We start from the raw sequence: 26,175 nt of genomic DNA, 5'->3' as shown, positions 1-26,175 counted from the left end.
ACTGAAAAAGCTTTGTCCCTTTTTGGGATGCTGAATATTTTAATTCTAAATAGAGTCACTTGGGTTAGAGCATCCTGGGGTTAGTGCATAATTCTATGAAATTAATGTTATCTGATTGGTGGTGGGAAAGTGTTTGGTGGTGGAAAGACGTGGGGAAATGGGTCACTTGTCAGTAAAATAACAAACCATCTCTTATCTCACTTGCATTGAAACATTTTGTGTATATTTCATATTTACATGAGAGTAAAGGTTTCCAGTTCCACAATTCAATTTGCCAAATAGTTGGCTGTCTTGCTTGAGTATTTTTGATCTGCAATCACTTTCAAAGCCAAGGCAACTTTGTCTAGTGCCAGGAACAATTAATTTCTTGAGACTCTAATAAAGAATGTTTCAGTTGGTTGCACAGGTAAATAGTGAGTTTGCAGTCAAACAAACAAATACACAAAGAGACAGAAAGGATATTCACAGATTATTTGTGAGATTTCTAGAGTTTGGGGTCCATGACTTATGCATCATTATATCCTTGACAATTAATGGTGTTGGCATGTATTAAGGACATAAATTCTTATATAGTTTAATTGAATACTTACTTGATTTCCAAGGCTGTGTCAGAAAGCTAAAATTTATCTTCATTGACGATCTTTTTCATATGAAGACTTGGATGATAAATTTCCATTGGTATGACAAATTTGTCTAAAAATAGCAAAATCAAATTGTGGGATGGATAATCTAATGTAGTGGTTAGGGCTTAAGATGAGATGGTTCCACCAGGCCCATAATATTCACAAGTACCTTGGAATCTCCTCTTTCATCTCAAAATGTGTATGTCCTTAGTCCGTTTCTTAAGGATATAATATTGAGTCTTACATTATATATAATATTTTCTACATGGATTTTCTAAAATTTCTTTCTTGGTTTATGATGGGAATGATATAAAGAAGAAAAACTCAGTACTTAACTCCTAAAGAAAGAAACAGTAGTTTATACAAGTTTAAATGTGTAATTTTTATGAATCCCTCCCAACAAAAAATAATCATAAAATTTTGCTCAGTTCTGTTGTATAAGACTAGTATTAAAAATAATTGCATATTTTATTAGCAGAGGATATGGACTAAATTGTAACTGGTTTACAAACCATCAGTTCTTAGAAGCCATAAGAAAACCCTAGAACTGTAAATATTGTAATGTAAAATAATTCTTGGCTTCATGTTAATGAAGAGGACCATTTTCACTGGTAATCTGATAGCTAATTTATATCAGTGAATCTTTACCAATTAAATTATATTTGTGAGGTTATCTTTTTCTGACTCCTAGTCTGTTTTGCGATATATGCTTGCAGTAAATTCTATTATTCTTACTTTATTTAGAAGATAATTTACTTTTTAAGCAGCATTTTTCCTCATTAAAGAGTTAGAATAAGTCTTGGGATAAAACACTAAAATCTGTTACTTGACTTGGGACATAAGAAGTTTAACCTTTATGGAAAAAGCCTGATGAATGATACAAAATTTGAGGGTAGAGTTGACAGTAAATTAAATCTAAAAATTTTCATATGGTTTTTTGTGTATTAGCTGACTCATAATACTGAAATATAGAAATGAGATGAATAACAATTTAGTGAAAATATAGCAAGTTCTACTAATAAGAATCAGTGGTTCAATTTCTGTTTCAAAAGCCATCAACTGTTCCCTTAGAATTGCTTCAAAATAAAATATTTTTATTTTGGGCAGAGGCGGGGGGATGTTGAAAAGTAAATGGAGTGGTTTTAAAATTATTTTAATTTTAAGTAATAGCTATATAACAGAAATCATCTCTTTTTGACTTCTGAAATGAAAAGTAGAACAATTGCTTTTAGCATTTTTACACAATTTTTTTGATAAGAAATTGTTTCCCAGAAATAAAATTATCATGTTTCTTCCTCCTCTTTAATTTCCCCTTCTCTTCCTCCTTGCATAAGTCTAATGCTGTAGCTGTACACATTTAACTTAGAAGTGGCTCATATAGCATTCATTAGGAATCATGTATTTTTAATGATATACCAAAATTCCTGCTGGAATCAGGTTAGCTACATTTTCAAACTCATGCAAAAATTAAAAGAAGGTTAAATGAAATTTGTTTGTAGAGTGCCTTCACAATGCCTCAACAGTGCACCTAATTAGGATAACCTTAAAATGTATCGTTCAAACTGAGCCTGCTTTGACAGTTAAATGGGGGCACTGTAAATAATCATGCCAGGACAATCAACGTGAAATCAGGTCTGTCCTAGGCAAAGATGTACGGTCACCTTGTATATAGGAAACTATAAATCCTTTTACACTCACACACGCTATTAATGATCTCTCTCCCTCTCGCTCTCTCCTGTATACGTATATATAGTTTTTTTTTTCTTTTTTTTTGGTGAGACTATTTAATGTAAGACCAACAAACCACTACTTTTAGTGGGAGGTTCGTTTTGATCCTGGCTTTTGCATTATTTGCCTTGGCAAACATCTTCAGCAAGTAGCAAGATTTAAATTACAAGATTGAAGTTCAAGTTAAAACTCCAGTGAAATGAATGACCAAGAACATACAAGGTAGAAAACTAGAGATGGAGAATTTGGGATAGCAGTTTATCCAAGAGTAGGGAACATTTATCAGAAGCCTACTTACCAGAATTAGGCCATGAAAGTTGTCATCAAATGTCAGGAAATTCTGCGGTCATGTCTGGCTATAGAGATGGCAGGGCTAAGCTTGTATTTGGGGATGATGGGGGCTCTCTTTAGGGTAAAAGAGGCAGAGGCTGGAAATCTGAACTGATAAATTAGACAGCTCGGGTTCAGATACCGATTTTGCCAAGCTGAGTGATCACGGGCATGTTATTTAAACCATCTGAGCCGTCTTTTTAGAACTCATAATGTAGATAATAATACCAACCTCACAGATCGCCTTAAAGGTTTGAAAAGCACTTAAAATAGTGCCTGCTGTCCAGTGGTCTCTCAATAAATAGTGATTATCACTGTGCCCCAGCACCAGGGCTGCATCTGCAGGCCAGTTCATCTGTGTACCTCTATTCAGGAACTAACCCGAGAGTAGCCTTTTCTTAATTTGCAGGAAACTTAATTTGGTTGGGATATTCTCAGTTGGCAGTTTCTCTGAGATCAATGTTTCCACCCTTTGATTGTTTACTGCTGCCTGTCTGCCAGTGGGCGGCAATAAATGACAAAACAAATGAATGAGCAGTATCAATATTTCATGCTTTCCTTCTCAAATCGACACATTCCAAGTGTTTCCCTACTTGGGTAAGTTTAAGAAACAATGCCTGGTTTAGAACGCTGTGTCTGTGACATAATTATGCTTGTTTTAGCAGAAGTCTCTTGGGGCCATGGAAAAGCAACTTTGCAAGTTGCTTTATTTAACGCTACCTGCCCTGGGAGTGGTTGGACACGGGTAGATCTTTGGTGTCTGTCATTCCCAGGAAGGTTGCCATTTACTAGCTATGGAAAATGTCTTTGCTATGCCGAAAACAAACAAACAAAAACCTATAACTGTACTGAATTCCTCACTAAGTCAAAGTGTCAAAAACCTCTCAGGCTCGCATAACTCGCCTTTTAAAGAGAAACAAAAGGAGACAGGGAAACTATTTTCATTTGGAAGATGTATCCCGTTGTACGCTATAGGGATGTAATGGTCTCATAGCATGTATTTTCAGATTCAGTATCCGTTTTCCCCCAGCCTGCTCACTAATTCTGTTTTCTTACCACACTTGTCCCCAAGTTCAACTCTGTCACTCTGGTGACCTGTATTGCTAAGCAGTAGCAATGGGACCCAGGGGTCTCTAAAGAACTCCATCCTTTTGTTTTGGAGAAATGTTTCTTCGTAGGTAAAAGTCTAATAAGCATTGCCATCTGGACTTATCTGAGATCCTAAAAGCCCTCTGAATGTGTGCTGATGGCCTCATTTTAAAGTCCCCAGTGCATCCTCAGAGCACATCACAGGAACACAAATCACTGTTAGCCAGTATATTCTTCCAAACTCAGTCAGCCCGTGTCTCTCAAAAAATACATTCACTTTTGGCAGCTGTTTATGAAGACTGCTTTATGGAAAAAATAATAATCATAAAAGAGGAATTTAAAGATTTGGGGGAACTATATTCAATATCTTGTAATAACATGGTAAAAAAGAATATGAAAACAAATGTATGTATGTTCATGTATGACTGAAGCATTATGCTGTACACCAGAAACTGACACCACATTGTAAACTGACTGTACTTCAATAAAAAAAAATATATAAAAAATCAAGGACAAAAAAAAGATTTTTGTGTTCTCTGCTGGTTTTTTTTTTTTTTTTTTGATTTTTGAGCGTGTGTCCAGGCAGACAAATAATCTAGTGTCTACTTCTCTTGGTGCCTTCCTGATGTGTTCAAGCCCTTTGTTAAATATGAACCACGCTGCATTTAAAAGACTTTTGAATCTCACCTCCTCCACACAGTCCTCCTTGGCTGCACTTGCCCTGCTTAAAGACAAGGAATATTCATGCACATGGAAATGCTATGCACATGTTAGTTGCTGCTGCCAGTTTTTATCTTCCCTAAACAGCTCTGCCACATAAAACATTTGTCACAAATTAATCTGTATATATTCTTTGATTAATGAGGGCTATTTTTGTCCTCCTAATATTGTTCCCGGTCCATGTGTTTTCTAATATATTGTTCAGCGATTCATACACAGTGATCTTATCTCCATGGCTAGACTATAAATATTCTCAAGTGAGGCCAAGGACCAGATTTTATCTGCTCTGCTAACTAATGTTTAACAAGGGTCTGCTGTTTAGATGTTTTCTAAAATGCTGGCTGGTGGAAGATGGTGAGTCTTCAGGGCATGCAATTTCCTATGGGTAGAACTAACTTCCACTCTGCCATGAACATTTGGTCTTCTTGTACAAGAAGATCTTTGTTTTATTCATCACTTTATTATGGTATGATTGACATGTAAAAAGCTGCACATATTTGATACGTACAACTTGATGTGTTTGGGGATAAGCGTATGCCTGTGAATCCATCACTGACATCAAGGCCATAGACATGCCTGTTACTAGTAAATATTTCCTTGCATCCCTTTTTTGTTATTATTTTGTGTGTGTATGTGAGTGAGTTTGTGTGTGGATCTCAACGTAAGATTACCCACCTGGCAAATTTTAAGTATACGGTACAGTATTGTTAGCTATGGACACTATGCTGTGGAGCAGATATCCCTAATTCATTGATCTTGTAAATTTGTACTCTTTAACCATCGTCTCCCCATTTCACCCGCCCCCTCAGCAATTGGTTAGAACTCTGCTTCTATGCATTTAACTATTTTAGATTCCACATGTAAGTGAGGCCATTCAGTATCTGTCTTTCTATGTCTGGCTCATTTCACATAACATAATGTCCTCCAGGTGTATCCCATGTTGTAGCAAAGGGCAGGAGTTCCTTCTTTTTTGAGGCTGGATGGTATAGTATGCGTGCACCATATTTTCTTTATCCATTCATCTTTTGATGAACAGACAGGCAGACTACATATCTTGGCTATTGTGAATAACATAGCAAAGAACATGGGAATGCAGATATCTCTTTGAGATCCTGATTTCAATTCCTTTGGATAAATACTCCAAAGTGAGATTGCTGGATACTAGTTTTAATTTTTGGAGAAGCCACCACACTAATTTCCATAGCAGGTGTACCAATTTACATTCCCATCAATAGTGTACTTTTCTCCACATCTTGCCCACACCTGTTATGTTTTTATCTTTTAAAAATGGCCATCCTTAAATTGGGAGTTTGAGGTTTGCAGATACTAATATATATAAAATAGATAAACAACAAGTTCATACTGTATAGCACAGGGAACCATATTCAATATCCTGTAGTAACTTACGGTGAAAAGGAACATGAAAATGAATATATGTATGTTCATGTATGACTGAAACATTATGCTGTACACCAGAAATTGACACAACATTGTAAACTGACTACACTTCAATAAATATATAGATATATACACAATAAAAAGTAGACATCCTAAGAGGCATGAGGTGATATCTCTCTGTGGTTTGGGTTTATATTTCCCTGATGATTAGTGATATTGAGTATTCATATACCTTTGGCCATTTATATATCTTCTTCAGAGAAATGTCTACTCAGATCCTCTGTCCATTTGTTAATTTCTTTTTCTTTGCAATTGAGTTGTCTGAAATCCTTATATATTTTGGATGGTAAACAACTTACTGGATACATGGTTTGCATATATTTTCTCCCATTACATAGGTTGACTTTTAATTTTGTTGATTATTTCCTTTGCTATGGAATTGCTTTTTAATTTAATGTGGTTCCACAGTTTAATTTTTGCTTTTGTTGCCTGTACTTTTGGTGATGTATCCAAAAAGTTATTGCCAAGATCAATGTCAAGGAGCTTTCTCCTTATGTTTTCTTTAGGGGTTTTTACCTTTTCAAATGTTACACTTGATCCTTTAACCCACTTTGAGTTGATTTTTTTGTATGGTATGTGATATTTTGCATGCAGATACATGCTTTTCCCTGTAATATTTATTGAAGAGACTGCCCTTTCCCCATTGTATATTTTGGTGGCTTTGGTGAAATTTAATTGATTGTAGAAGCATGGGTTTATCTCTGGGCTCTCTATTGTGTTCCATTGGTTGTTGGGTCTATTTTTATTCCAGTACCATAATGTTTGGATCACTATAACTTTGTAATATAATTTGGAATCAGGAAATATGATGCCTCCAGCTATTTTATTCTTACTCAAGAGTTTGTTGGTTATTTGGGATCTTTTGTAGTTCCATAGGAACTTTAGAATTGTCTTCTTCTCTTTCTGTGAAAAATGCCATTGAAATTTTGATAGAAATTGCATTGAATCTGTGGAACATTTGGGCAGTATGGACATTTTAACAATACTAACTCTTCCGATCCACAAGCACAGACCATCTTTCCATTTATTTTTGTCTTCAATTTCTTTCATCAGTGTTTTGTAGATTTCAGTGTATAGATCTTAAACTTTCTTGGCTAAATTTATTTCTTAGTATTGTGTTCTTTTCAGTTGTACTTGAAATGGAATTGTTTTCTTTATTTTTCAAATAGTTTATTTTTAGTGTATAGAAATGCATCTGATTTTTAAATACTGATTAGATTAGAATCATTAGAGTCTTCTGATGCTGGCTATTATTATTTTGCTTTTTTGTTGTTGTTCAAGCTATGCAGGCTTTATTAAGCTTTAAAACACTTCCTTAAATAGACTCCTAGTTGGCAAAAAGTTCCAGGTAAAAAATCTTAGCAAATGAAACCTCATGAACAGCCCTTTAAAAGGGTAGTAATTGCTCTTTTCTTTTCCCCCAAGTATCAGGAGCCTGCAGTCATTGTAGGTGGGTGAGGGTTGTGTATACCTACCTTCATAACCTTACTGCCATATACAAAATTATATTTGGGACCAAATCTTGCTATAAATGCAAATATTTATTAGAAGGAAAGTATGAAATTAGTTATAATCATGCTAGGTAAACAATAACATCCAATGCTCTGCTGTTTCATGCAGTCCACGCACAGCTTGCATGAGAAATTGATCGTAATAAACACGACAGTTATTCTAGAGGCAAGAGTTCTTTAATTTTATCATCGGTCTTGGTTAGTGCATCTTATGAAATATTGACTAGATTTAAAACTTTTTAAAAACCAAAGTTCAGGTCCCGTTTCAAAGAAGTCTTTGTACAACTTGCTCATACAAGAATATATATAAAACATTTCTAGCCTGACCACGAAATTTGCCAGTGAATGCCCATTTCAAAAATATTCTATACTATTTAATAAAAACATATTTTGCTGATCACACTAAAGATAGTTAAAGTGTTTGTAGTAGCTGCTGTAACCTTTAGATTATATGAGAGTCAACCCAGTGCAGGCAAGTAACTACCTTTGAGTGTAAATTAAAATTCTGTCCCGCACACACTCCCCTACTACTATGCTTTAGCATTTTAAAGTGTATCACAGACATCATAATGCAATTTTATAATGGGGAGTCTTAGGCTCAGAGAGGCTAAGCAATTTCCCTCTGGATTTATAACTAGTAATTGGGAAAGGAGAGAAATGACCTCATGGCTTTGTACTTTGTAACCATGCATATTCTTTATACTGTAGTATACATCCTGAGTGCTAAAAACCCAAATCCCTGTTTATTTGACTACGAATGACTTACTGCCTGTTACCAAGAAGAAAATTCTAAGAACTATTGTAAAATGTGTCCCCACTGCATCTGCTTTCTTGGGGCACGCTGAGACTTCCATGAGTCAGTTTGCTGGGGATGGCAATGAGGTACACGATATAGGGGAAGGGCCCGGGATCATTCAGCAGGAGTTATCATCTCAACAGATCACTACATTACTGCCGGTGAGGGGGAAGCAAGCCATAGAAGCTGGAATATATGGGAAAAAGTCAGATGAGATGGGAGCATAAAAGCTGACAGCCAAACACTGAAGCAAAGAGGCATGTTCTAAATCCATTGTGAGGCAGCTTGGTATAAAGGATATTGGTGGGTTTAGTTCTTTGGTGATTCTCAAAACATAGGTGTTAGATTCTGATGAGAATGTGGTAAATATCTAGTTCTACTCAAGAAACAAAGTACTGTTACTTCTGCTCCAGATCTTTGCCTGCTGGTGGTAACAGCTTCACACTAGAAATAATTATCTTTCATAACAAATTTTGGTCAAAAACAAATTTTAGTTAAAATGTTTTATTTTTTTTCTTATGAATATGTGCGTTCTGAAGTTATTCCCTCGAGATTTGATTGTTGCCATAAAGTTAACACCTGGAATGTAATATAGAATTCAATTTGCATATAAAAGTCTACATGTAAATGTATCTGAAGGTGATACATTAGAAGTAGCTGATCATCTTTTATCTTAGGGAGGAAAGCTGGAATTGTATGCTATTTATAGATCCTCTTAGAATAGACATACAAGAAAGGATCACTTTCTTCACTGCTCCTAATAAGGAACTTGATGATACTTATTGTTGAATATATTTTTCTCACTCATTCTTTAAACACATCTATTTTGCTGAAAAATGAAATTATTTGGTACAGCCTAATAAAATAATTAGATTTGTTATTATCTGTTATCCAGTGTTCACAGGCATTTGAGGGGAACTTATCCTTGCTATTTATTTTCCATTTTTTAATTGAAGTGTATTTGGTTTACAATGTTGTGTCAGTTTTCTGGTGTACAGAATTGAGATTCAGTTATACATATATATCTATATATTCCTTTTCATATTCTTTTTCATTATAGGTTATTACAAGATACTAAATATAGTTCCCTGTGCTATACAGTAGAAACTGGTTGGTTATCTATTTTATATATAGTAGTTAGTATTTGCAAATCTTTGAACTCCCAGTTTATTCTTTCCCAACTCCTTCCCCCTCTGGTAACCATAAGTTTGTTTTCTATGTCTGTGAGTCTATTTCTGTTTTGTAAATAAGTTCATTTGTCTCATTTTTTTTTTCAGATTCCATATATAAGTGATACCATATGGTATTTTTCTTTCTCTTTCTGGCTTACTTCACTTAGTATGATGATCTCCAGGTCCACCCATGTTGCTCCAAATGGCATTATTTTATTCTTTTCAGTGGCTGAGTAGTATTCCATTGTATATATATACCAGAGCTTCTTTATCCAGTCATCCATCAATAGACACTTAGGTTGCTTCCATGTCTTGGCTATTGTAAACACTGCTGCTATGAACATTGGGGTGCATGTATCTTTTTGAATTAGAGTTCCCTCCTGATATATGCCCAGGAGTGGGGTTGCTGGATCATATGGTAAGTCTATTTTTGGTTTTTTGAGGAATCTCCCTACTGCTTTCCATAATGGCTGCACCAAACTACATTCCTACCAACAGTGCAGGAGGCTTTGAGGGGAACTTTTCTTAACACATCTCTGAATGGTTCTTCCTCTTGACAGAAAGTGACCTAGTTTGCAAGCATCCCTGGGAGAAATACCAACTTCCCCATTCTCCTTTCGGCCCTACTTCAATACGGGTGTGTCACCGTGCTGGCTTTTATGCTTTGTTCCATACTCTCGGCATGCTCTGCTAGCTCTTCCTACTGATCCAAGTGATAAACCCTTTGGGGGACTTGGCTAATTTCAGTTTGGAAGCACACTCAATCTGAGATTATCCAAATCATTTAAAGAGTGCTTACCTCCTGGAAAGGAATCAGTCTGTTGTAATGGATTTCCCCCTTGTCTTTGTGGAAGGTCCTGATTGATTTTCTTTACCCCTTTCAAGTAACACAAGAATGAATGTTCTTCCAAATTCATTCATCTTCTGAAGTCAAACAAGAGGAGGAGAAACTCTTGCATTAAACAATCATAGCCTTAGGGAGATCAATGGCAACAGAAATTGTAAAATATGTGGATATGAAATAAAATTTCTGACCTGGTTCTCCCTGAACCTAGGCTTCTTTGACTCTTACGTTTCTCTTCTTTTGTAGGGGAGGACTTTCCCTTTTGCCTCTTGTAGGTTCTTTGGCTGGTCCAGTGATGAGATTGACATAAGACAGATTAACAGGAAAAAAACAAATTGAATTCATTTGTATGGGAGCTCATAGAAACATGAGACTCAAAGAAGTGACCAAAGCAGGCAGCTTTTATACCTGTTTTAGACAAATAAATAGCAAATTTCTGGAGAATTGACAAGATAAAAAAGTATAGGTTTAGGGTAGTAAATTAATAAAGAAGTAACAAGATTTGTTTATACATCTTCTCAGTCTTGAGTTCCTTATTTCTGGTGATAAGGATACCTTTCTACCTTCTGGTACAGGAAGGACACCTTTCACATGGGAGACTTATTTCCTGCTTTCAGGGGGACAAAGGAGGGTCCTTCTTCCACCAGCTGTTTCTTAGGTAACTTTAATTCAAGTGGCATATTGTAGGATGGTCTGCTCTGAACCTCACCACTTTCAACTACAGCATTCCTTCTCCTGAGACTGTGTCAGAATCCCAAGTCCCCACAGTAATATAAACCTCACAAAAATTATCCTTTTTGACCATGGGAAAAGGATAAGGATTTTTTATTTAGTAATGTTTATGTTGAAAAGGGGGGGGTACTATGGCTAGAAGTCTCATTTATGCCTTTTGGTGCACTGTAACAATTAATGTTACCTCCATCTGCTCACTTTTTAAGTGTCCCGGTCTGCATGAGAAATTATGAAGCCAGCCCAGCTATGAGTGATGTTTTCATCCAGGGGTCACATTGTATCCTTTAAATGAAATCTCACCTGACCACCGGACATCAGTCCTTATCCATTGCTTCCATTGACTTCAGGGCGCAGCTTCCCAGCTTTCTATCCCCGTGCCCCAGTCCAGTACTTCATAGGCCCAGTACTCAGCTGGCCTTTCCTCAAACCCCATTCACTCCCTGCGCTTCAGTGAACGAAATTCTTTTGAAGATCCTGAATGACTCTATGGCAAGTAATTACAAAAGAATTTGGGGGGTAAAAAGGAGTTAACAAACAGGAGTACGTTCCACAATGGAGTAGACATTTCAAAACTGTTAACTGACATCATGAGTGAAGTAGGAAGAGTGCCAGCTTGGCATTCCTACTCGAGTAATGTAGCTAACATCTACTGCATAATAAATGCTATTCTGATTTCCTTATATGTGTTTATTCCTTTAACTTATAAATGAATGCTATACATCTTATCAGTGTTATAAACCTTATAATAATTCTAAGGGGTAGGCGCTATTCTGTACCCTCAGTGCTTTCCTTTTACAGATAAAGAAACTGAAGTTCAGAGATTAAGGGATGTACACACTGAGAAAGTGTCCAAGTTGGGATTTAACCCTAAACAGTCTGGCTCAGAAGTCCATGATCTTATCTGTTACCAAGGATTTTAAGGTTTGGTACCCGAGTTCAAGAACATCAGTGTCACTTGAGAACATGTTAAATCAGAAACTGTTTAGTGGGGGTCTGGTGGCACACTCTCCCAATAAAATTTGCCTTCTCTCTCTGAGAGTCTTTCACAGACTGATGGCTCTGAGTCCCTCAATTGTTATTATTATTATTTTTTAATAGTCTTTTATTTTTAAATTTTTAAAATTTTTTATTTTTTAAACATTTTTTATTTTATTTTATTTTTTAAATTTTTTAAGCCTATCTTTTATTGTTTATTTTTTAAACATTTTTATTGATTTATAATCATTTTACAATGTTGTGTCAAATTCCAGTGTAGAGCATAATAATTTTTTAAAATTTACATATATGTACTGTTCATTGTTTCTAAGAACAGTTTACAGCTTTAGTTTTTTAAACTTACACAGTTGTCAGAGGAATAAAGCCAACCACAAAATAAGAATCAAGAGAATGCAGTAATCCAATCATGAAGGACAGTCAGATGTGCTTACATGTATTCAAGAAATCAATCATTGAAGTCACAAATAATAAATATTTCATTTGTGTCCTTTTTATTAGATTCCACATGTAAGTGATATCATATTCCTCAATTATTTTTACTTTCCTTTTTAACAACAACAGAAAGGTCTTAACGCTTCTCTATCATTGAACAAGTAGTCAAGTGTTAATTTAGAAAATTTGAAAAATACATAAAAGTGTAAAAACATTGAAATCTAAGTAGTAATAATTATTGTGATTACAACTTTATAATTTGTATTCACGTAGTATATACCATGAACATTTTTTCCAGTCATTGGTTGACAATTTGGGGGGTGGGGAGGTAATTACATTTATGTATGTGTGTATGTATGTATGTATGTATGTATGTATTTACTTAATGGAGGGACTGGGGGTTGAACCCAGGATCTTGTGCATGCTAAGCACACACTCTACCACTGAGCTGAACCCTCCCACTCTAAAATACTATTTTAAATGACTCCCTGTGTTTTCAATATGCAGAAATTTTAATTGTATGTTTTTTTTTTTAGTTATTACATTTTTTAGAATTTTTTTTGTTCGCATGTATCTCACATACCGTGTTAAATTGTCTTTACCCTAGAAGGAGTCTACAGCTCAAAGTCAGATAAGCATTCACTTATGTTTTGTAGGAGCTACTTGATGAATTTGATGTTTACATTTAGTTCTTTAGCCCCCATAGAATTTGTTCTCTTTGGTTTCTTTTTTTTTTTTTTTTTCATTAGAGTACAATCAATTCGCAATGTGGAGTCAATTTCTGGTATACAGCATAATGTTTCAGTCATCTATATACACACATATATTCCTTTTCATAGTCTTTTTCATTATACGTTATTACAGAATGTTGAATATAGTTCCCTGTGCTATACAGTAGAATTTTGTTTATCTAGAATTTGTTTTATTTTGATATTAGATATAGAAGGTCAAATTATTAAAAAGTAAAATCAAACCAAAAAATAGTCATTAATTCACTAATTCTTCTTTTGTTTTGTTGTTGTTTTTAATCCTCTAAAAGTCCCTGGCAGAATAACTGGGTTGGCTCAGTAAATATTTGTGGAGATCAGGAAGAAATGAATGAGTCTCATTAGACCTCTCTGAATTTTAGGAATGTCTTAACTTTTTAAGTGAAGATTGCTATTTCTTACCTCATTCCCTAGCTTTGTAAAGTCTGGGATTTTAGTTGGTGACTGAAAACCATCTACTTACAGAGGAAGCTCCACTGGTTCTTGATGCCTAAGGCCTTCTTGCCCAGGACCGTGAATGGCTGGTCTAATCTGGCTAGATCCCGTCTTCCCTGACAGAATTGTAGTTACCTATGAACTTTACCTTGGGGGTAAACAGGAATTAGTCACTGTGTACTGTTCTACTGTTTATGCTTTCACAAGCTCGAGTCTCATCCTTACACAGAGACACAGAGGCCTGTATCGGTAACACTTAGCACAGTGACTGTCATCACCGTCGCCTCCACCACCTTCGTCATTACCATTATCCTCAGAGCTAGGAATGAACATTATAGTGTGATTACTTTGTGCCAGCCCCATAATTCTAAGTGCTCTCTATGCAAGAGCTCACTGCATTTATATTAAAAAACTCTATGAAGTAAATACTCCTATTTTTCACAGTAGCACAGAGGTGGAGAAAATTGCCTAAGGTCACATAACAAAGACGTGGAGGACTTCAGTGTTTCGTAGATATTAAGTATCTAGTAAATGCTCATCACAGAACCTACTAAATGCCTGCTAAATGCGTGTTGAATTGATGAACTTTTATTTTATATACAAAGAATGTGGCATTCAGAGGGGTTAAGTGAGTTGCCCAAGGACAAATCACTAGGTGTTTGGTAGACAGCTTCGAGTCCAACCATGAAGTTCAGATTACAGAACTCTTAGCAGCTGCGTACAGGTGTCGGTCTAGGGGAGCACAGTTGTGAGAGTCTAGGCTTTCGGACTTTGTTCAAATCCTTCTATTAACAAATATTCCTTTTTGATCTTCAAGTCATTTCTTCGCGCCTTTCGAAGCTTGTTAACTCATCTGTAAAATGGAGAAAATATTAATATCTTTTCTGGAGATATTGTGAGGCTTAAATGACATTTAAAGTGCTTAAAAAAAAATGTTTCTTAGGCAATAATTCCCAGTGAATGGGCAGTTGCTATTAACACCATCCATGGTTTGGGTGACCTAACTTGTGGACACCATAAGAGCACTGACCTAGCATGGAGAAAAAAAACTACCCTAGAGGATTTATTATTTATTGTTCACTCTCTCCCCTCCATCTAGTCTTGAGATTTTCAGAAAATCTAGCTCCAAGTATTTTCTCTGCTGCTGTAATTACAGCCTGAAACCAGTCACAGGAGAACGTCAGAAGATATGGAAACTCAACAGTATTCTACCAGGAAATAATACTCTTCTATCTGAAAGTTTCTGAACTTTTTCCTTTAAAAGTCTTCTCATGTTTGAAACTCTTTTCTAGTGTTCTCCAGAATCCCCCCTCCTACCACCCTCCTCTTTTGCTTGTTGCAGAACTTTCTACCCACAGCAGCAACACAGTTTGTCATCAATTTGAAATTAACCTTTTTTTTTTTTTAAATAAACTGGCTGGCACAGAAAGAAAGAGAGAGAGACAAGAGGAGGAAGAAGAAGAAAGGACAGGAGGGGAGGGGAGAGGAGGGAAGGGGAGGGAGAGAGAAAAGGTCGTTGCTAAAGAGAAATTCCGTTCAGACTGCCCCCACCCTTACCCTATGCCTGCCCCTGAAGATTTCAGGCTGATTTTTGTTCCATGTAATTATTGTTCTGTCTGCTTTGGGGCCAGAAGAGTTGGGAGGCCCCAGTCCATTAATTATCATATTTTTAAGACTATTTATTAGGGACAGTTTTAAGACTATGTTGAGGAAAAGATTGAAATGAAGGCTTAGTCCATCTGCTTTAAATATTGATGATGATGGTGGTTATGATGATGTTTGGAAGGCTGGAAAACAATGCCTTACTGTTTCTTAATAATGTTTTTTTCCTCCAGCCATAATTACTTTACTAGATAGACTTCACTTGGCCCTGGCTCAGAGCTTCTAAAACCCTTGGAATTTCCTGGGTGTTGAGAACAATGAAGACGTCTTTTGTTATGTTAATGAGGCGACTTTTGGAAAGCACCTAAGGATCGGGGCTGGTTGCCAGGGGGACCAATCACCTGATTGGAGGGTTAGAATTTTCAGTCCCACTCTAACTCCCCACCCTAGGCGAAAGGGGCTGATGAGTGAGTTCAGTCACCAATGGCCAGTGTTTTCATCAATCATTCCTGAGTCTTGAAGCCTTCCTAAAACCCCAAAAGGATTGGGTTCTGGGAGCTTCCATGTTGGTGAACCAGAACACTTTCATGTGCCATCATGGCAGGTCCCAGACTTCATGAAGACAGAAGATCCTTTGTTGAGGACCATCCACTATGTGTGTCTTCATCTGGTAACGTTGATTCATTTCCTTAAATATCCTTTGTAAATGCATCAGTAATCTAGGAAGGAAACTAGTTTCCTGAGTTCGGTGAGCCACTCTAGAAAACTAGTTGAACTCAAGGAGGGGATTGTGGGGACCTCGGATTTATAGCCATTTAGTCCGAATCACAGGTAAGAACCTCGGTTTGTAATTGCCACCTGAAGTGGTGGCTGTCTTGTGAGACTGAGCCCACAACCTGTGGGATCTGATGCTGTGTCGGGGTAGATAGTGTCAGAATTGGATTGAGTTGTAGGACACTCCGCTGGTTTTGGAGAGTTGCTTGGTGGTGTGGAGATAAATGCACAAGCATCGCTTTGGTCCTGGAATCATTTCTCTCTTCTCCACAAAGCCTCTTCAGACCATTTTGATTCATACCAATTCCTTTCTTATGAAATACTCCAGTCTGATATTACTCTGTATTTTCCTGGAACTAGTTCGTGACACATTTTTGTTAAGTTTGTATTATAGTAGACATGATTCTGCAGTTAAATTTTAAGCTCCTTGAGGGCAGAACATGCAAAAGTAACCTGTTTAGCACTTGGTAAGAAGTCTTGTCCATAAATGCTGAATAAATTTGGACTGATGAGAGGCACACTAATACATATTCTAGTGGCTTAGCAAAATTTCATCCTTGGCACTTCCAGTGACCGTTAGGTTTTGTTTTTGTTTTGTCGTTCCCCTTCCCCCCACCCCTAGCCTCCTTCAGAAGCAAAGGAAGCCTTTTTTCTTTGATGGAAGACTGGAGACCTGGGAGCTTGTGCTCTAGAGCACTCTCTCCTGGTGACCATTATTTTTACATGTCTCGTGCCTTGTCCGGAGTAGCTTAGTCCTACCCTCTACCAATAAAGAAAAAAATCCTTCCTTTAGATGGCCAGCTATATTCTTATCTAAGTTTTACTCTGGGCCTACTCTTATAGATATGTAAGATCAATATCTAAAATAATATCTCAATTGATTCTTTAGCTTAGAATTTAGGAAGGCAAAAAAATGCCCTTGAATATGTCTAATGATAAAGTAATAATTCTTATGATACCTCATATCACAGGTAATTATTATTGTCTACATTCTCTAAGGAGAACTACATACTGCTTATAAAATAGACTTATAAACAAATAAAGAGCAACCAGTGGTTTCCGAAAGCACTCTGCTTTTCCTCAGTGAGACTTAGTCATAATATGTAATAACCTCGGTGACTAAGTGAATGGTTCACTTATTGGCAAATCCTCACAAAACACTTTCTAGGTACTAGGCGTGATTTTATGCTCTTTAGCTACATTAAGACATTGAGTCTTTGCCATGGTCCAAAGTAGTAGGCATTATTATTGCCTCAATTTTATAAATGAAGAAAAGGAGGGTACAGAGATATTAAGAGGATGTGCCAAGGTCGCACAGGGGGTTGAGCAAAGTTTCTGACTGCGAAAGAAACGTTCTGAAGTTTGAACCTCATCACACTCTTAAACAGGGTGCTACTTTGTAACGGGGGCCCTTCCCTGTTCTTGTCTGGGTGTCCCAAAGGATCTGCGCGCTGCTGCGATTTCCACTTGTTACTGAATATAGGTCACTGTTCAGTCTGCACTTGTTGGCTGGACGTCTCCGGTTCCACCACTGAGGGCTCTGTGCCTCTGGTCTTTCTGGTAGTGGAGTTCTCTCCCCAGACGCACGCTGTTCTGCCCACTGTGATGTTGAGGGAAGAAATTCCGAACTTGCTTTGAATAAGGGAAAGCCAGTTCCTGCCTGGAGGCAAACTGGTCCCGGAATTTTCTTTGTCAAGCCCCTGCCACCGCCTGTGAAGCCTTCTTCTCTTACTCCCCACTCCCAGGCAGCAAGTGTGAGTTTAACTCGTGTGTTTAATTGAAGAGTTACACAAGTTACTTCTCCCTGCGTGGTAGGCTGTTTATTGCCAAGGCAGTGCCTGCCCAACTCAAAGTGCAGTTTTCGGTGCCTGGCACACAGCGACCACTAAATAGATATTTAATGAATCAGTGTGTGACCTGATGCTCTGAGTCACCGGTGCACCATACAAGTTTATTAATTTAATTGCTTAGAGTTTCAGTGTATGTGTGTGAGAGTGTGTGTATGTAGAAAAGAGAATTCTGATTTTCGTCCTTAACCAACATTTTTAGGCACTTAATGCACAAGATACTCCCCCACCCAAAGTTAGCTAAAAAGAGACATAGTAGTAGCTTTCTTTGAATTCTCTAGGATTTAAAGCTCGCGCACAACACACACACACACACACACACACACACACACACACACGCCAGTGCTGCTGATGAATCTGCACAAGACATGCAGACAAAGAAGGCCATTACATAGTAAAATAAATGGGTATTACGGACTACCGTTCCATGAGCCCCAGGTATTTATTGTCCAAATGGACTTATGTGAAAGGTTTCTAATGGAAAGATAATAGACTGATGGCCTCTTCACGTGGAGGCATTAGTCTTCTCATAGAAGATTTTCAGAGGCATTAGTTTACTTTGAATATTTTCATATCTTTTTTCCACTGGGGCCTTTGGTATTGGAACAAATTGATGTCTAGAGTCCAGAAAAGCTGTTTAGAGTGTGATAGTGGAAAATTAAATAATGCATTTGTCCTGCAGGCTTCTGGCTCTCACACTTATGCAAATATCAGTAGAATGCCCACAGCCACTTTTTTGAATGCTGGATGTCTTCATTGGAAAGTGAGGGAAATCTATTTAATTACTGACCTCAGATGAACGGCATGAGGATGAAGTTGAATTTTTTAATTTGAATTTCTGTTCCTGTCTCCAACAGCATTTGCTGGTACTGAGAGCCATGAATTATCATCCCAGAATTCCAGAGTTCTTTTTCAGTGATTACCAGTGGTGCCCAGTGGTTCTACATTCAATCAAAATGGAGATTTAAGATTTATAGCGCGAATGTGTTATATCTTGAGGGCCTTGAAAAGTGGGAGCACTGCAGAGGCAAAGTTAACTTGGAAGGGTGTGGCATTGCCTGTGAAAGTTCCAATTTCTGGCCACCTACAGTCTCAGCAATCTGTTATAATCTGACATAAGTTGATGCTTATAACTTGAGGGACATACGGGGAGCATCTTGACAAAAGAGTCTCAAGACTGATTAAGAGAAGAGCAAATCAAATAAGAGAATCATTCTTTTTTTGTTTGTTTTTTAATGTTTAGTTGTAAAATTGTATTAGGGAAATGGAGAAAAGAGAGGATAAAGCCTTCTGGCATTTTCTCAGTCAATTTCTGCTCCTAATTGTGGTTTGCCCTAGTTCTTTTTCAGTCTCTGTTCCCTCTCTACAGACCTCTTCGCTGCTTTGCATGTCAAGGGGTAGCACAGTCGGGACTCCACGTTTGAACGTGTGTTTCCAAAAGGCAGAGGGAGACATCTGCCACCCACCCACTCTGCTGCCTACAAGGATATTCCTCATCTTCCTGGAGCTGGAGCATAAAATTAACCTCCTGCCCACACTCAGTGAAAAGGACTGGCTTTGTTTCTTGTAAGCCATCTTTTTCTTTCCTCCTTCTTCCTTACCTCCTGTTTTTCCCAATGGCAGAAAAATACAGAATTGGGGAAACAGATGAAAGCCAAAACAACAATAACAACAAATACTGAAACTGCTTCCTTGTGATTGCATAGCACATTTCATTGCACATGATACAGCTGGATCCTGGTGTCCTGGGTTTATGACATACTATGTGATCCACCAACCTGACCAGTCCTCCCTCTTGTGCCTCAGTGTCCCATGTGATGTAGAACAGTGGTGGAAAGGGGTATCCATGACTGTTGAGATGTTCTTGAACCTCTCCAGCCTAGACAGGCATGGCTGCAGATCTTAAAAGAGGCTGCACACAGGAACACACGAGAAGAGAACCAGCAAACAGAGGCGTTCTCTTTACTCAATTCAACGATTCAGCTGAAGGCAATTGGAATAGGGCACCCCAACATACCCTACTTTGGCATTATTTTTGAGCTGAAGGCTGTTGAGAAAGTTAACAGCGGAAGAGCTGTGTGCTGTCCTGGTCTGCCTAGAAGCAGGGCATAAATTTCCCTTTGTGAAGGTGTCCTTGTCTCCTCTTCCAAACCCGTTATCTCTGGAGATGGAAAGTCAGCCCTGAGATAAGTTTGCACAAACATTATTAACATCATTATTAGCTTCTGTTAGTTTCCCTGTATATTTCCGTTTTCATAGTTTACTACCCGTAGAAGCTCAAACCCCTTTTCCTTTGCCTAGTCTCTTCAACACAATGGATCACCCTTTGTTCAAATGGCATAGAAGCTCTCAAGCCTAACTTCTTTGAGTTTTCACTTCTTTTCTGTGAAGCCCCCATGTGCATAAACGTTTAAAACATGAGTAAGATTTGTGGGCCTTTTCTCCTGTTAATCTGGCTTTTTGTCAGTTTAATCTGCTGACCCCATTCCCGAACTTAAAAGTGTGTAGGGAAAGTTGTACCTCTTCTACCCTGGTGAAGAATTGTCATTTGGCAACTTCTCTTTTCTGACTTGAGAAGCCTTCTCTAGAGCTCATTTGTAAGTCTGCGTCTAAAGGAAGAATACCCCACATTAGAGATTTTATTCTGTCATTCAACAGACATTTATTGAGCACTTTCATTCATAAGGCTTACTTCTTGTTCTCATGTGGTTGACAGTGTAGCAGAGGTAAACGTTTAGGGGCTATAGAGTTCAGATTTGCTCCAGTGAATTACTAAATATATAGAAGGTAACGTGCTATCCATCAGTCTGTCTTTCTGTCTGTCTATCTATCTGTCTATCTTATCCTGCTTTCAGATATAAAGTAACTATATTTCATAAAATAGCAATAAATGTCTGACCTTCCTAACCATAGTATTCTTCTACAAAGTAAAGTTTTTAAACTAGAAATGGATATTCTAATATCATGCAAAAAGTCCAAGCTGGCTGTTGTGAAACAAATATGCAAAATAGCCAGGTATTTAGAGACTGAACTTCCTAGCAGTTAAGGTAAACCCCCAATGGCTTGCATAATTCAGATTTTTTTTTTTTATTTTAAGAAAGAGAAATCTATTTGTCAAAAGAGGCAAGCGTATTTCTGATTCCATGTAACAGAAGGAATTTTGTTAGCATGTTAGTAATTCAGTGGATCTTCTAATTTTTCCCCCTCTTATTTAGGACCTGGGCTCCTAGACTATTGCTCTCCTTAGCCTGGTGGTTCTCAAACTTGAGTGTGTATCAAAAACACCCAGAGGGCTTGTTAAACACGGATTGCTGAATCCTACCCCAATATTTCTGATTCTGTAGGTCTACGATGGAGCCAAGAAATTGCATTTCTGGGTGGCACTGTGGCTGCTGGGTGAAAGGGCACACTCGGAGATTCACTACCCAAGGACACAAGAAGTCACAACATTTAGAGAAGTTTGGGTGAAATTAGCTCCTGTTTGTGGGTACCTTAGAGGGTTAATATTTAGTTGCATGTCCTCATTTCTACCTAATAGTTAGCATCGTGTCCTTAAAGCACTGTAAGAATGGAGGGGTAATACCCTTTAGGAAAACACTGAGCATGGCTTGTCACAGCATCACTTTAAAGTAACATCATGGTAGGTGAGGTGGGACCTGCCTGGCCACAATGGGCTGTGGGAAAAAGAGCTATTGATGTCATTGACCTTATCTGTCAGAATACTTGTTAAAAATTAAGAGTTGTAAAATTCAGTAGTGCCTCCCTCATTCCATAGGAATCTGGACCTTAATGCTGCTTGGTAATGTTAATACTGAGCCTTCCTGAATTAAATAAGTTTAATGCTCCTTAGTAAAGTTCTCTGGCTTGTTAGGAAAGGAGAATGGGAAACAGGATTTATGGGGTGGGCATGGGACCCCTCTCCGGAGTGTCCACACGATCATGCCCACTAAAAGCGTATCTCACTTTTAACTTCCTTGGCAGCTGTGATCCATGTAATGCACAGAATGCCTCTCTCTATTTTACTTGTTGTGCCTTCACACACAGGTTAGGGTTATGGCTGAGATTTATTAAGAGACGTTCTTAAGTAAGTTTTCATATTTTCCTCCTCTGGTAAGGAGATAATCATGCCTGTCCTTACTCAGGGTTGCTCTGAGGAGTTAATGGGATAGCCCGCAAAATGACTGGCATGTAATAAATACATAATTCTTTCCCTTTCTCTCTCTGTCATTTGCTTAGTATTAATTTTTTTAAAAAAAATTAATTGACATTTCCTGATTCCGGTTGTAGTTGGAAAGATTCTTTAGTCTCCTAGTGTTTCAGCTTTCTTCTGTCCTGGGACTGGAGGCCCTCCCAGTTTAAGAACTGGTAAACTTCAGATTCTGACCTCTGACCTCTTCCTCCTTTTATTATTTTTCCTTCTCTGTCCTAGCAGGATAACAGTGGCCAGGGTCTAACTGTCCACAACTACTGTTGGTTCTTACCATCCCACTGACCGTCCCCAAGGGAACAAGTTTGAATATAGCTTCACTGATAGGCACAGTGGTTCTACTGGAATAGAACCAAGCATTCCCTTATTTGTTTGTTTATTTATTTATTTACCATTTTAACATTTTTAAGGGTAAATTTAGTAACATTAATTACAGTCACAGTGTGGGCAACCATCACCCCTACTCGTCTCCAGGAATTTTTCAGCATTCCAAACTGAAACTGTGTACGAATTAAACAGTAACCCCTGTTTCCCATCCCACCCCAGCCCCGGTAACCTTCACTCTACTTTCTGTCCCTAAGGCATTCCCTTGTTGAATGAGTCTTTCAACCGGTTTGAAACATACTTAACCTTTCGGTTTGGGTGCTATTTGCAGGCAGGGACATGGAGCCTGATTCTGAATTGGAGAAGGGTTGGAATGGTGTCTAGTGCCCCAAATCCATGCGGGAGGGGACATGTCAGAGGGCAGTTCTCTGCTGTTTTAATGCATTCTTAGGGTACTTATCTTCTGAGTCCTTTAGGATCCCAGTGGACAAAAGAATCTGCCTGAGAACACTGACTGGGTCTTTTTTACTGTCTTTCTCCTAGTGCTCAACCTAGTGTCTTCACAATACGGACTCAATCATTACTTTTGAATGAAGGAGCTTATTAAAATAGTAAAATAGTAATAAAAATAGTAAAAAAAAAGAGAATTTTTAAAGTACAATAGTAAAAAATAATTTAAAATTTCTACCCAATCCTAAGTCATCCATCCAAGAATCTCATGAAAGAAAAATTGGGCGGTGATTTTTTTCCAAAGACCTATTCAAATTGGAAGTAAGGGAGAGGTTATAGCTCAGTAGTAGAGTGCGTGCTTAGCATGCCTGAGGAGCTAGGGTTCAATCCCCAGTACCTCCATTAAATAAACAAACAAACCCAATTAACTACCCCCCCCCCCAAATTGGCAGTGAGGCACGGAGCATCCTGTGAAGACCTTGTGAAGGTTTCACTGGTTGATCAACTCTCTGGTGGACTGGGCATCGAGATTAAGGGGATGGCTAAAGAGCTTTGCTGCCTGCTCGGCTACTTAAAAACGTGGACGTAGGAGGGTCCCCACTCCTACAGAACAGGATGCTGGAGCAGGACCTTGGGGATTGCCCAGTGCAACCCCTTCGTTGCACAGAAGAGGAGTCTCACTGCCCTCCTGGAGAAGCTATTTTCTGGCACAGACATGCCCACCAATACCTTTCCCTCCCAGGGGAATAATGAACCCAGAAATGAGTTCTGTAATTTAGCGCAAGTGATTGTCAGGATACGTTCCGCAGAGAATCACGGCTACTAGTGGGTACAGACCCTGCCAGCTGCTTGCCGCGGAGGGCGCACCGTGATTGGCGGCTGGAGAGCGCTGCTTTTCCCGAGGCCACCGGCGCTGACCTGTTGGCCGTGGGATTCAGTCCCTCCTCACTCCAACAGGGAATCTTTAATTAATAGAATCTAAAGGAAAACAAGTAAGAAAACAAGACTGGCATGGAAAGCCCCCACTTTTATGCCACTAAGGAATGTCCATCTTAAATAACAAGAGACTTCTAGGTGGATGAAAGCAGGTGCACCAGGAGCAGAGCCCAGGGGTGTGGGGAATGGTTGGCTGGTACACGTCCAGAGTCAGAGATGTGCTCCAAAAGGAAAGCAATGAGATAAAACAGTTATGAGTACCCTTTTTAAAGACAAGGTGCGTAATGCAAGCTTCAGACTTTATTGGGTTTTCCTGTTATTTCTTACTCATCCAAATAAGTGGCAGTTTCATCCATTTTTTTTTTTTCTCTCTCTCTTGGCCTGCATTCCCATGCATGTGTGGGAAAGCATTTCAGAAGGTCCATGAGCTGGCAGAGTAGCCCAGTTGAAGTCACTGATTGATGTATTCATAATTTATTTTTCCTAGCTCTTTTGCAGGGCATGGTATGAGGAGAGGGGAGTGTATTATCAAAGAGGCTAATTTGTCTGATTTCACAAGTAGTTCTTGCGCCTTGTGGAGGACACCCTTTGGTTTCTTTTGCGGACGCGAGACTGTTATATTCATTCATTTGGGGCATCTCGGTTAGATCAGGCTGGAGAATTTGAAGCAGCCATGCTAAACCTCTAACCGGAAATGATGGGTTGCCAATAACAAGGAGAAGCAGGCTAATAACATTTCAATTTTTAAATTCTTGGCCCCATTTTTCTTTCATGCTGCAATGTTATTGAAGTATAACTGCTTGTTGAACACACATTAATTCTGGAATTTGCGGCGAATCCAATCACACGTCGCTGGATTTGCCAGGCTCTCTGCTCAAGCCTTTTGACATTTGAGGCCAGATGTTCAAATCACAGAGCTGAAGGTCGCGGCATGTATTAGACAGGGAAGAATTAAGAAGATGCATAGCCCCACAATCTCTAGCAGAGCATTTACAAACCTGCCACCATCCCCAATGCATTATTTATCAGATTAGGTGATGTGGATGTTATCTTTAAAAGGGGGAGGGGTGCTTCATGATTAGGGGGTGAAATCCACTTATACTGTCAAATGAAAAAGCATCTTATTTCAAACCTACACCCTTTCTGTTGCACTAATGAGCCTTCTGTTTTGATTTCTAACATGTTGTTGCAGATATTTTTAGGTTGATTTTATGCCATTGGACAGTCTTTCTGTAACTGACAAACATTTGCATGAACATAGATCTCATTAGGTATTTTTAGATCTGCCCTGGCCCTTTGACAATTGTAACTAAACGGGAGGGTCCTGTCCTGTAGGATTCAGCTCTGTAACTCGTCAAGGTTGGCAGTGGTGAGAGCAGCCGGTGAGCGTCGGCTGGCTCATCTGAGTGGGAGAGCTGATCCCTGAATGGCTTGGAAGTTTGGACTGAAGGGAGAGGAAACATAAGCTCATTTTTCCATATACAATGGCAAGTTTATACAACGCAGATTATCAAATAGTTTTTACTCCCAGCAAAGTTAAAAGATTCTTAATTGGTCTGGTGCTTTCTGAGCATCAGAGGGGGGAAGCATTCCCCTTTTTCAAAATAATCCTGAGGCTTGCTTTCCTAAAAGAGGTTATAATCTCCCCAGGGGACTGTCTTGACAGTTTGAGAGACACCAGGATGCAAGATTCCTCGTGGAAATGCTGGTTACAACCAACTCCACATCAGGAAGTACTCCAGATGCTGCCGCATGAGGTGCAAAGCCTGGACTTGTTAACTTGAAATTTCCCCGGGACCACAAAACCTCTGAAATATACATGGCTTCAAATGACTACCAGTCCCCTGGGTAGATAAGGTTTAAACCGAGGAAATGCAATGGCTACAGTGCTAAACCACAACGCCAATTAATTTTTATTCATTGATCTTTGAGGGTATGTTTTATTTATCACTTGTGCCTCCTTCCCCCTCTTGTTTTGTGTGTGGTCCCAAACTCGTGAGAGGTCTGCAAGCTGCTTGAAGCCTTTGCTTGCACATTGGAGACAGATTTTTTCCCCTTATCTGTCTCTTTCTGCTGTTTTTCTCTCTTTCTTGCTCTACTCTGTGCACATGCCCTTCAGGCTAATTTGGATCATGCTTTCCCTTTACTTCAATGCCTTTTTGGAGGCTCACTCGTCCTCACCCACCATCGGCAACACCAGATCATTCTATTTCTATTTTCCGGGCTAGCAAAGAGTGGAAGTGTGGTCAGGATGAGTTGCATTATTGGTTCCTGAGCAGATCTTTGCCCTATTATTATTGCACTCTTGCGTTTAGGTGAAAATGAAGCAGATTAGATTCCCGTGCTTGGGATTGCTGGAAGTGACACCATGTTGTGAATGTGAGGTGTGGCAGTTCTAGAAC

The 26,175-nt window shown here is 38.6% G+C and overlaps 1 protein-coding gene across 14 annotated transcripts in view; it reads left to right on the top strand.

The window, feature by feature from the left end:
* UNC5D (unc-5 netrin receptor D) overlaps window positions 1–26,175 on the top strand; it is a 599,258-nt gene that overhangs the window by 275,209 nt on the left and 297,874 nt on the right. For 11 of the 14 annotated variants that reach the window (XR_012064390.1, XR_012064389.1, XR_012064388.1 and 8 more), the window contains exon 1: window positions 15,713–15,905. The exons of 1 other annotated variant lie outside the window; for it this stretch is intronic. Coding sequence is in view for 7 of the 13 variants with exons in the window: in XM_072950288.1 (XP_072806389.1) it covers window positions 15,833–15,905 (73 nt within the window). In the remaining 6 variants the exon portion in view is untranslated. Of the gene's footprint in view, window positions 1–15,712; window positions 15,906–17,691; window positions 17,764–19,335; window positions 19,423–26,175 lie in introns of those variants that run through there. 2 more of the 14 variants (XM_072950291.1, XM_072950290.1) reach the window with 2 other exon arrangements.

This window comes from Vicugna pacos, chromosome 26, assembly GCF_048564905.1.
Source record: "Vicugna pacos chromosome 26, VicPac4, whole genome shotgun sequence".
In the NCBI taxonomy this organism is placed as follows: domain Eukaryota; kingdom Metazoa; phylum Chordata; class Mammalia; order Artiodactyla; family Camelidae; genus Vicugna; species Vicugna pacos.
The sequence above is the reverse complement of the archived record's forward strand: the minus strand, read 5'-3'. Positions and strand labels throughout refer to the sequence as shown.